Source organism: Pyrgilauda ruficollis, unplaced genomic scaffold, assembly GCF_017590135.1.
Source record: "Pyrgilauda ruficollis isolate IOZ18807 unplaced genomic scaffold, ASM1759013v1 scaffold208, whole genome shotgun sequence".
Taxonomy (NCBI): Eukaryota; Metazoa; Chordata; class Aves; order Passeriformes; family Passeridae; genus Pyrgilauda; species Pyrgilauda ruficollis.
In genome coordinates, this window is record NW_024520096.1 from 511,489 (window position 1) to 523,467 (window position 11,979).

The 11,979-nt window shown below is 50.7% G+C and overlaps 3 protein-coding genes across 3 annotated transcripts; 1 reads left to right on the forward strand and 2 right to left on the reverse strand.

The window, feature by feature from the left end:
• Positions 1 to 2,886: 2,886 nt before the first annotated feature.
• Positions 2,887 to 9,750, forward strand: LOC121353537 (scale keratin-like). Its single transcript, XM_041467436.1, has 2 exons — positions 2,887 to 3,057; positions 9,556 to 9,750. The coding sequence occupies exons 1-2, from the start codon at positions 2,887 to 2,889 to the stop codon at positions 9,748 to 9,750; spliced, it is 366 nt and encodes a 121-aa protein (XP_041323370.1).
• On the reverse strand, positions 4,321 to 4,686 carry LOC121353501 (scale keratin-like). Its single transcript, XM_041467394.1, has one exon. The coding sequence runs from the start codon at positions 4,684 to 4,686 to the stop codon at positions 4,321 to 4,323; it is 366 nt and encodes a 121-aa protein (XP_041323328.1).
• Positions 8,589 to 8,994, reverse strand: LOC121353568 (scale keratin-like). The gene has a single exon (XM_041467486.1). The coding sequence runs from the start codon at positions 8,986 to 8,988 to the stop codon at positions 8,596 to 8,598; it is 393 nt and encodes a 130-aa protein (XP_041323420.1). The 5' UTR covers positions 8,989 to 8,994; the 3' UTR covers positions 8,589 to 8,595.
• Positions 9,751 to 11,979: the final 2,229 nt, after the last annotated feature.

Sequence of the window (11,979 nt, forward strand, 5' to 3'; positions counted from 1 at the left end):
GGCACACCCAGGGCTGCTGGGCACACTCAGCTGCCACTGCCAGCAGCTCCTGCCCGGTGTCCCCATGGCCGGGGCTGGCCTCCAGGGCCGGCACTGCCTCTGGGGGCTGGCACTGCCAGGGGGGCTTTAGAAAACCCCACAGCTTCCCCGGCGGGACCTGCCCCATCTCTGGGAGCCAGGCAGCGAATAGCCCAGGCCCTGCGAGGAGAAGCCGGAGCTGTAGGACCTCCCGCAATTGCCAAAGGAGCCCCCATAGCCCCCGAGGGAGCCACCATAGCCCCCAAAGGAGCCCCCATAGCCCCCGAGGGAGCTTCCATAGCCAGTGTCACCTCCATAACCCAGGGAACTGCCATAGCCCTGGGAGTTCCCATAGCTCTGGGAACCCCCATAGCCCCCACAGCTTCCCAGCCCAAGGGAGCTCCCATAGCCCCGGGAGCCCCCATAGCCTCGGGAGCCCCCATAGCCCCCCAGGGAGCCCCCATGGCCTGAGAAACCCCCACGACCCCGGGAGCCCCCATATCCAAGGGAGCCCCCATGGCCTGAGAAACCCCCATAGCCCTGGGAGCCCCCATAGCCCCCATAACCTCCCAAGCCACAGGAGCTCCTATAACCATGGGAGCCCCCCGACCCAAAGGAGCCCCCATAGCTCTGGGAACCTCCATAACGTCCCCACCCAAAGGAGCCCCAATTTCCCCGGGAACCCCCATAACCTCCAGACCCAAAGGAGCCCCCATAGCCAGAGGAGCCTCTATAGCCCAAGGAACCCCCATAACCTCCAGACCCAAAGGAGCCCCCGTCCACTAAAGAAAAAAGTGAGAATTTAATAAAGTAGTAATAAAATAAAAATATTTTTTATTAGGGTGAGTCTGGGACATCCTGTAGTTATTTCTTTTCTTTCCTCTTGCAATTGTTTTCTAATTTTATGACATTGCAAAAGAGATGCAATAAATTACCTCTAAATTGTAAAATAGCTCTGCTTGTGAAGTGTCATCAGGATTTGCTGATAATAATGAGAGGTACTGAAGGATAATGACTTTAAGCGGCCTCACTTATTATAATAAATACTCATTAATAGTGAGTGCTTGCAATTTCTATTATCCTATTAAATGGAGGTTAGGAGTTATGAGGATTTATTCTGAGTTAGGAGCTCCCTTGTTATGAAACAGCATCATTTAAAAATATCAATCAATGTCACTCCTCTTGATTCCTTAATCAGCCTCTGATTAATAATTTCAGTGCTGGCAATGATTTAATTTTCATTCATGAGCTCAAATTCTTTATTTTATTAACTATTAACGTGTTTGGGATGACTATGACAAGTACATCACCTGCCATATTGAGTGCAGGTTCTTCTTAATTTATGAGGCAGCATTTTGCTGAAATATCTTAAATTTTAGGGGAGAAAGAAAAGCTTGATTGCAAATTATCTGAATTTGCAGATAATTAACTAACTTAACTATCAATATTCTGCACAAAAGGGGTCTCAAACTGATGTTCTAAAATCTTGATTCTTGGAGTCTCACCTGTAAATATTTTATCCATGAAATTGTGCCTCATGACGCAGAGCCCTCAGCTCACGCGTCTCTGAGCTGACACTCCTGCCCCAGTTTTGGGTGCTGACATTTCTGTGTTCGTGTCTAACACACCAAATATGAATTTCCTGTGGGTGTTCACAAAGCCCCTCATGGTCCTGGAATGATCTGGAACATCCCCCAAGTGTCACTGCCTCCGTGACATTCCAAAGCCAGTAGGGAATGCAGCAATGGAGTCCAACCTGGAATTGTTGAGTAATTAATGGTATTTGAGCTGCAAACACAGATCTTAAAACTCCTCACATTTCTAAAGCATTTGGAGATAATTGATATTTTCTTCATTTTTGATACCCATCTCCCTCTCTTTGTGTGTCTCTCATAGATTTTCAAGGGACTCACTTAAATTTTAAAAGACAAAGTTAATTAATCTGAACTCATCGAATCCAAAGACAGCGCTTGTGATGGGGATTATTACCCCATCATTCACCAGCTCGATGCCCTAAAGTTTGTCTTGACATGGCCTCACGCCTGTTTTTGCGTGTGGGGAGTGGCAGTGCAAAGCCAGCAGAATTAAATCGCTCCATGTGAGGGTTGTTTTGTGTGGGACCGGAGGCACGGAGGGCGTTTTGTCCTTGTAAGCACTTTGGGAAATGTATAAAAGCTGCTACCACTCCGAGCCTCTCCATCCACATCTCCTGAGTTATTCACCTTGGTGAACAGGGTAAGTCCGATTTGAACTCCTCTATCCTTCTCTATCCTTCTTTTTCTCCATCCGATTCTTTGATGTTATGCATTGGCAGATTTAAAAACCGTGGGTCTCAGAAGGCAGTTGTAGAATAAAATGTGAATTTTCACCACGCCACTTGGAATAACCATTTTAGGTACAATGCATGACTGTAAAATTTAAAAATATCTGAGTGATCATTCCCAACTTGTGGGAATATAAGGGTAAATGTTCTGGTTTGGAAGCTGAGGGCTACTTGGGAAAGGATATAAAACTACAAAAATTGCTGCTTCGTATCTAACACTTCTTAACTTCCTATAGATACATTGCCAGATTTCACCTGGGCTTACTAAATTTAAAAAGAGATAAAACCAGATTTTTGTCACAGTGTAAGAAGCATCACCAGAGATGACACCAGATGTTTTCATCTGTGTGCGACTTCTCGGGGACCTTATGACAGCAACCAGAACCTAGAATGTGATTTTTGTAGTCAGATAAGGGTCAGATTAGGAAAGCAACAAACTCTGGGCTCTCACATTTTCCATGGCAAAGCACAGGCAGAGTCAGGTGAAAATTTCTGGATCTGAAACCTTTCTCCTGCTGTGCGTTGCAGCCTCCCAGCACAGAAAGATGTCCTGCTCCAGCGAGTCCTGCGGCGTGAGCTGCCCCCAGCCCATTGCCGAGAGCGCCAACGAGCCGTGTGTGCAGCAGTGCCCCGACTCCAGAGCCCTGATCCTGCCCCCACCAGTGGTGGTGACCATCCCGGGCCCCGTGCTCAGCACCTTCCCTCAGGAGAGCATTGTGGGATCGTCGGGCCCAGCCTGGCTGGAGCGTTCCTTCAGTTCCCGCAGCTCCCAGGGCTATGGGGGCTCCTTTGGACTGGGAGGATCTGGGGGTTACGGGGGCTCCCTGGCCTTGGGGGGCTCCTCTGGCTACGGGGGCTCCTTTGGGTCTGGAGGTTATGGGGGTTCCTTGGGCTATAGGGGCTCCTCTGGCTATGGGGGCTCCCTTGGATATGGGGGTTCCCGGGGTTATGGGGGTTTCTCAGGCCATGGAGGCTCCCTTGGATATGGGGGCTCCCTGGGCTATGGGGGCTCCTTTGGCCTGGGAAGCTGTGGGGGCTATGGGGGCTCCCTGGGTGGCTATGGGGGCTCCTTTGGGGGCCATGGAGGCTCCCTCGGGGGCTATGGGGGCTCTCTCAGGGGCTATGGGGGCTCCTTTGGGGGCTATGGGGGCTCCCTCGGGGGTCATGGGGGCTCCTTTGGCAATTGCGGGAGGTCCTACAGCTCCGGCTTCTCCTCGCAGGGCCTGGGCTATTCGCTGCCTGGCTCCCAGAGATGGGGCAGGTCCCGCCGGGGAAGCTGTGGGGTTTTCTAAAGCCCCTCTGGCAGTGCCAGCCCCCAGAGGCAGTGCCGGCCCTGGAGGCCAGCCCCGGCCATGGGGACACCGGGCAGGAGCTGCTGGCAGTGGCAGCTGAGTGTGCCCAGCAGCCCTGGGTGTGCCCTGAGCCCTCCCTCCCCTCTCTCTGCCCTGAGCCCTCCATCCCCTCAGGTTTCCCTGAGCCCTCCATCCCCACTCTGTGCCCAGACCCCTCCATCCCTGGCTTATCCTGGTCCTGAGCGTGTCCCTGCTCCCAGCGTACGAGTCCTGCATTCCCTGCTGCCCCTGGGATCACCTGAATTCCCTGCCCTCGGCTGTTGCTTTTCTCTCTAACATTAAACCCATGCTGGTATTGCACAAGAGTCTCTCTGATTTTCATTTGTCCTTGTTTTCCTCTGGGGGGATATTCCCTCTTGTGCTGGGAGGAGATGGCTGGAGTTCCTCATTTGGCCAAAGCCCTTGGGTCTGTGTCATTTGGGAAAAGGAGGCAAAGAGACAGGAGTCGGATGCAGGAAAATTTTATTGTACCAAGAAAGGCAGGAGAGGCAGGGAAAGGGATGGTGGGCAAGCCCCAGGCAGGCCGGGTGTCACGGGCTGCAGGAGGCCAGGACAGCTTGTGCAGCACTCAACTCCTCCATGCCCGGCTGAGGCAGTCACCGGGGTTTGCGGCTGTTGCTGGTGGCTCTAGCAGGGCCCGCAGGTGTCCCAGAGCTTCTTGCTGTAGCGGGGCAGGGCGCAAGGGCTGCAGGCGGGAGCAGCGTAGGCTCTGCCAAAGGTGCAGAGGCCCCCCGAGGCCTGGGTGGCACCGGCACCGTAGAGGCCGCCCAGCCCCAGGGAGCCACCAAAGGCCGGTGCTCCGGAGGAGCCCACCACGGCCTGCTGGGGGAAGGAGCTGAGGATGGGGCCGGGGAAGGTGACCACCACGGGTGGTGGCTGGATGAAGGCAGAGGAGTCGGGGCACTGGCGGGCGCACAGCTCGTTGCAGCTCTCAGCGATGGGCTGGGGCACAGCCACGCTGGTTCTTGGGGGGCACAGGTCGTAGCAGGACATCTTGGCTTGAGAGAGATGAGGCTGAAAGAGAATTCAGAAAAAGAGGGGTTAGAACAGACATGGGGATCTCAGTTCAGCAGTGGCTTGTTCTCCCAGACCTGATGAAGACTTTGAGTGGCCAATGGCAACAAAAGCCGAACAGCCTTGCCCACCCTGCCCAGCGCTGGCCCTGTGTCCTGCAGTCCCCTCGGTGCCCTGACCCCCACACCCCCAGACCTCACAATCCCTGACCAAGTCCCTGTGCCCAGCCTGGATCCTTCTGTCCCAGCCAAGGGGTCATAGCAGGACATCTTGCAGGGCTCAGTGTTGGTTTGCAACACATAGAAACGTAAAAACTATAAAAACTCAGAAGTTGATGAGAGAGATTTTCAACATGAGTGAAATCACTGTGTTGTGGTTTATGTTCAGCCTTGATTGTCATGGTGAACACCCACTGAGCACCTTGATCAAAAAATTCCTGCCTATGTAAATCCTTCCCCAGAGACTGATCTTTGTTCTGGCCCCACATGGTTGTGTTGTTCAGCTTTTGGAAATGCCTACCCTGAAGAGCAATATAAGAACCCCAGTCCCATCTCCCATGAACTTCCCTCAAGTTGGGTAATTAGGAAGATCTGGGGACTCCCAAAGATTTGGGGACTCCCAAAGGTTTGGGGACCCCCAAATCCCACATTTGCCACTGGTTTCATTAAGAGTAATTCCAGACAGAAACAATGTTCTAGAACATTTAGAATAAAGCTGTTCTAAATTTCAGCATTCCTAAAGGAATCTTCTACAACTGCTCTGGTACAGGCTTTGATTAAATAAATAAATTAAAAATTCGTACTCACTAATCTCCACAAGGCGAATGAGCTGTGAGAAGTGTCTGGATGGACCCAGGCACTGGAGCTTATATAGAGGATCCCAACATTCCTGAGGGCTTGGAATCTTGCTTGGACTGGGGGTTCTGCCTGAAATAAATTGTTTACCAGCTTTGAGTCACAAAAGTTTGGAGTTTGTATCAGTTCTGATTTCATTCACATTCTCCTATCATGTGATGTCGGAGTTTCACCATCTTGATTTCTTTAATCTTGGGTCTTAATTGGTGCTGGCAACTCCTGGCATGATTAGAGTGACCTCACTGGAATTACCATGTTCATTAAGCTGACTCCACATGTTGCTTCTTCCTTTACAACCTTGTCATGAGCTTGTCTGCTCCAAGATTTTGTAAGACTCATCTTTGGCTGACATGGACATTTTTCCTTAACAGCCTTTAAAATTATCTGATAAATTAATTAGAAGCAGAAACCAGCTTATTCCAGAACTACACAGGAATAAATGTGTTTCCAGCCCTAATTAAAGAGACTTGTTGGTCTGAGATGGATTTACAGGGTCATGAATACCTGCTGAGATCATCCTGAATACTCAGCAATTCCCCAATAATCTTCCATTGCGAGGAAGGTTTGGGATCAATTCCACATAAAAATCACTCTGTTTAACTAAAAATGTTTTAGTGGAAAATGAAATTCAGTTTTAAAAGGGTTGGTGGTGCTGAATGTTCCCATATCAAGTCCTGTGATTCCAATTTTGAGGAAAAAACCAAAGAGGCAGATCAAGGTGTTTCTTTAATGTCATGGGTGCAATCTCTTATCAAGAGTGTTCTGGCCCTTCTTGAGAAAAATACTTTGTAATGATTTCACAAACATTCATTATCTGCTGTTCAACCCAGCTAATGTTCGGTGTTGTATGACATTAATGATTTAGACATTTCACTCTTACACAATCCCAGCTGCTTTAATGTGCAGGAAACAAGGTGTTGCCTGCCATTACTTTAATTAAATCATTATTTGTGCCATTGGAAGTCAAGGGTTAATAACTAATGCAGCTCTTCTTTTCCTTCTTTAAAAAAAAAATCCTGTCCATATCTGTGGTTGAATCCACTATGAGTTTAAGATTCCACCTTTGTTGTATTAGCCTTATTTCAAGCTGTATTTTCCATAAAAAAATAAATATTTGTGATTATTTACCCTTTTCCTGTGATTTTTCAGGGCACAACTTTTAGGTTTTCACCTGTATCCAGTGCATTTTACAGACCCTTCTTGTCATTCCTGAGACATCCCCCAAGAGATCTGCTCTGAATTCCTATGCTGAAGATTGGTTATTGTGGTCCAGGTTTATGCCAATATTTTCATTTTCTTTGCAAGTGAAAAAGGATTTGGGTTTAGGTTTGTGTTTTGTTTGTTGCCCCAACAAATTTCCCTGTATTTGCTGCAGGGGAAGGAAAAAAAATGATTCTCCAAGGACAGAAAGGGTTTGAGTGGTTCCCACATCTCCCAGCCTGGGGTGGATTTCCTTGCCTTGATTTATATTTTACAAAAACCTGACAGTCAGAGCAAGTTGTGCCTCATCCCTGGCACAAACTCCCTTCAAATCCAACCCCTTTTGATGGGATGCATCAAAACCCTTGTGGGCCGCAGGGGAGGGGGGATTCTGCCCTGCTCAGGTGAGACCTCACCTGCAGAGCTGCCCCAGCCGTGGATCCCAGCCCAGGGAGGACCTGGAGCTGCTGGAGAATGCCCAGAGGAGGCTCCAGGGATGGAGCAGCTCTGCTGGGAGGAAAGGCTGAGAGAACTGGGATTATTCTGTTTGGAGAAGAAGAAGCTCTGAAGTGACCTCACTGTGGCCTTGCAGGACCTGAAGGGGCTAAAAGAAACATGGGGAGAGGCCTTTCCCAAGGGATGGGGTGACAGGACAAGGGGGAATGGGTTCAGACTGACAGCGAGGGGGTTTAGATGGGATTTTGGGGATAAATTCTTCCCTGTGAGCTTGGGGAGGCCCTGGCACAGGATATTCCATGGCTGCCCCATCCCTGGCAGTGTCCAAGAAAGGGTTGGACAGGGCTTGCAGAAACCTACGGTGGTGGAAGATGCCCCTGCCCAGGGTGGACAGGGTGTGGAACGAGATGATTTTAAGATCCTTTCCCACACAAAACAGTCCATGATTCCTTGATTGCCTCTCTCCACTTTGTATTAAAAACACTGCAATTTCAGCGCTCTCTGGACTACAAAATTTATTTGGAGAGGTTCCTGTGAGGAAAAAAACCCCTCTATGTGCAGATTTACTTGAGCCTCTGAGGAACAAGGGCTGTGAGAGCACTTCGGAAGCACTGAGCAATGCTCTCTGCTCCCTGTTTGTTGTTTTGTAGCCCTTGCATGTCCCAGGGCTGAGTAACAGCACCCAAAGCAGGGAGGAGCTGCCAGGCACCTCAGCCCTGATCAGATCGTTCGTAGCCGCTGGGTTTGGCCAGGCCAGGCCCAGCCCTGCTCTTACTTTCCCTTTTTTGTCATCCAGGGCAGGCTGCGCCTCTCAGAGTAGCTCTGGCACTCCCAGGCCCTCTCCAGTGGCTCTCCAGTGATTTAAGCAACCAGAAATGGTCAGGTTGAATAGCTCTGTTATGAGCAGCTAAGACCTCAAGTGAGTACTCAGCATAATTTAAAATAAAAAAAGATGAAAACACAAAAATTCAATGCATAAGAGATTTATTGCAGGAACAACTTGAATAAATCATAGAGAGGACAAAGGAAAACATGGGAAAACAAGAGGTACAAACAGAACCAAAAAAATACAGCTAAAATTTTTAAGCCATGCAGTTGTCAAAAAGCAGAGCTAAATAAATGCAAATATGACAAGTGGTTGATATAAAGGACATAAACAATGAAGATCAAAGACAAGAAAAGAAAAAATGAAATTGTTATAAATAACACATTCACAAAAGAAGACATTAGGGAATATATCTTCAAACTAGAGACAAAGCAAAATACTAAACATAGGAAAAGAAAAGTTTGAAAGGAAAAAGTAATGGCAGCAACAATTCAGACGAACAACACCGAGATCCCTCCATGGCTGACAGAGGAAAAAGGGTCTGAGATGAGTCTAGCAGGGCCCGCAGGTGTCCCAGAGCTTCTTGCTGTAGCGGGGCAGGGCGCAAGGGCTGCAGGCGGGAGCAGCGTAGGCTCTGCCAAAGGTGCAGAGGCCCCCCGAGGCCTGGGTGGCACCGGCACCGTAGAGGCCGCCCAGCCCCAGGGAGCCACCAAAGGCCGGTGCTCCGGAGGAGCCCACCACGGCCTGCTGGGGGAAGGAGCTGAGGATGGGGCCGGGGAAGGTGACCACCACGGGTGGTGGCTGGATGAAGGCAGAGGAGTCGGGGCACTGGCGGGCGCACAGCTCGTTGCAGCTCTCAGCGATGGGCTGGGGCACAGCCACGCTGGTTCTGGGGGGGCACAGGTCCGCGCTGGTTTTCGGGGGGCACAGGTCGTAGCAGGACATCTTGGTGTGGGATCCGAGGGTGCTCTGCAAGAGAGGGCAGCCATGGCAGGAGAGCAGCCCAGGGCAGCATTCAAGCCACAGGGGCCAGGGCTGGAGCAGGGAGCTGAGAGCAGAAGCGCTCACACACTTACCCTTGTTCCCGAGGAGGAGAAGGTGGCCAGGGCAGTGCTTGGTCCAGTCTGGCCCAGGCAGGGTTTTTATAGCAGCTGTAGCATTGCTCAGCTCCACCTGGGCCGATCTGGAGCCCATTCCTTGGTGACATCCTGGCTATCAAGTCTCTCACGTGGCAGGAAGGACAAGATCGCTTGGGCAGCGGGATGTGCTGGGCTGGCATCTGGGGGATGCTGACTCAGGGAGGGGCAGGGGCCGCACAGTCCTGGTGTCAGCAGCAGGGAGTGTCCCCTCTGCAGATTGGCCCAACTGGAGCTGAGCAATGCCGGGGCTGCTATAAAAGCCCTGCCTGGACCAGACTGGACCAAGCACTGCCCTGGCCACCTTCTCCTCCTCGGGAACAAGGGTAAGTGTGCGAGCACTTCTGCTCACGGCTCCCTGCTCTCCTTCCCCCAGCAGGCCGTGGTGGGCTCCTCCGGAGCACCGGCCTTTGGTGGCTCCCTGGGGCTGGGCGGCCTCTACGGTGCCGGTGCCACCCAGGCCTCGGGGGGCCTCTGCACCTTTGGCAGAGCCTATGCTGCTCCCACCTGCAGCCCTTGCGCCCTGCCCCGCTACAGCAAGAAGCTCTGGAATACCTGCGGATCCTGCTAGAGCCATCACCAACTGCCCCAAACCCCGGTGGCTGCCTCAGCCCAGCATGGAGAAGCTGAGCTCTGCACAAGCTGCCCTGGCCTCCTGCAACCCATGACACTCGGCCTGCCTGTTGCCTGCCCACCGTCCCTCTCTCTGCCTTTCCTGCCCTTCTTGGTACAATAAAGTTTTCCTGCATCTAATTCCTGTTTCCTTGCTTCCTTTGCCCAAACTAGGAAATTCCTGGGGATGAGGATATTGCATGAGTGGGAGGGGAAATTGTGTTGGGTGATGTTCGGAGCAATGGAAAACAGAAGTGGAAGCAGATGGTGAAGGATAAATGGGAAGAAGACAGTGGAGAGCAATGTGGAGAAGAAAATTAAATCAAGAGGGAAGGGAATTGGTAGAGAAACGACTGTGAGAAGGGTTTGACTTATAGGAAAGAGAAGGAGAAGGAGAAGGAGAAGGAGAAGGAGAAGGAGAAGGGGAAGGAGGAGTAGGACAAGGACAAGAGGAAACAGAACATGGGATACAAGGCGACAGATGTAGAAAAAAAAAGGGAGAAAGAGAAAGAGAAAGAGAAAGAGAGAACAAGAGAGAAGGACCTGATTTAAGGGAAATTTAACATATCAGGCATAGTGATGGGCAAGTTTCTCTCTTATTTCAGTCCCTCGTCCTTTATCGCAGCCAAGGTTGATACAGAGGGGCTGGAGCTCTGACACCCTTTGCCCTTGGATGGCTCCCACATCTGGGGACATTCCTACACAATACCAGCAGATTTGCAGATCTGAAAAGTCCCTTGGTATCATGGCCTGCGAGCAACGATCTGCTGTCTTCAGGCAGAGTCCTTGCAGCTCCTTGTCCTTGTCCTTGTCCTTGTCCTTGTCCTTGTCCTTGTCCTTGTTCTTCTTCTTCTCCTTCTGCTTCTTCTTGTCCTTCTTATTCTCCTTGTATGAAACATTCCCACTTCTCTCCTTTATATCCATCCACTTCCCCTCAGATGTGATTTCCTTCTCCACTTTAACATCCAAAGTAACATTCCTAATTCCATTTTACCACGGATTTCCCCTTCCATTTTCCATTTTCCAGCAACATCATTTCCCCTCCCACTCCCAGAATTCCCCATCCCCAAGGGTCTTCATGACTTGGGAAAACAAGGCAAACAGACAGGAGTCAGATGCAGGAAAACTTTATTGTACCAAGAAGGGCAGAAGAGGCAGGGAAAGGGATGGTGGGCAAGCCCCAGGCAGGCCGGGTGTCATGGGCTGCAGAAGGCCAGGGCAGCTTGTGCAGAGCTCAGCTTCTCCATGCTGGGCTGAGGCAGTCACCGGGGTTTGGGGCAGTTGGTGGTGGCTCTAGCAGGGCCCGCAGAGAAGGAGAAGGAGAAGGAGAAGGAGAAGGGGAAGGAGGAGTAGGACAAGGACAAGAGGAAACAGAACATGGGATACAAGGCGACAGATGTAGAAAAAAAAAGGGAGAAAGAGAAAGAGAAAGAGAAAGAGAGAACAAGAGAGAAGGACCTGATTTAAGGGAAATTTAACATATCAGGCATAGTGATGGGCAAGTTTCTCTCTTATTTCAGTCCCTCGTCCTTTATCGCAGCCAAGGTTGATACAGAGGGGCTGGAGCTCTGACACCCTTTGCCCTTGGATGGCTCCCACATCTGGGGACATTCCTACACAATACCAGCAGATTTGCAGATCTGAAAAGTCCCTTGGTATCATGGCCTGTGAGCAACGATCTGCTGTCTTCAGGCAGAGTCCTTGCAGCTCCTTGTCCTTGTCCTTGTCCTTGTCCTTGTCGTTGTCCTTGTCCTTCTTCTTCTCCTTCTGCTTCTTCTTGTCCTTCTTATTCTCCTTGTATGAAACATTCCCACTTCTCTCCTTTATATCCATCCACTTCCCCTCAGATGTGATTTCCTTCTCCACTTTAACATCCAAAGTAACATTCCTAATTCCATTTTACCACGGATTTCCCCTTCCATTTTCCATTTTCCAGCAACATCATTTCCCCTCCCACTCCCAGAATTCCCCATCCCCAAGGGTCTTCATGACTTGGGAAAACAAGGCAAACAGACAGGAGTCAGATGCAGGAAAACTTTATTGTACCAAGAAGGGCAGAAGAGGCAGGGAAAGGGATGGTGGGCAAGCCCCAGGCAGGCCGGGTGTCATGGGCTGCAGAAGGCCAGGGCAGCTTGCGCAGAGCTCAACTCCTCCATGCTGGGCTGAGGCAGTCACCGGGGTTTGGGGC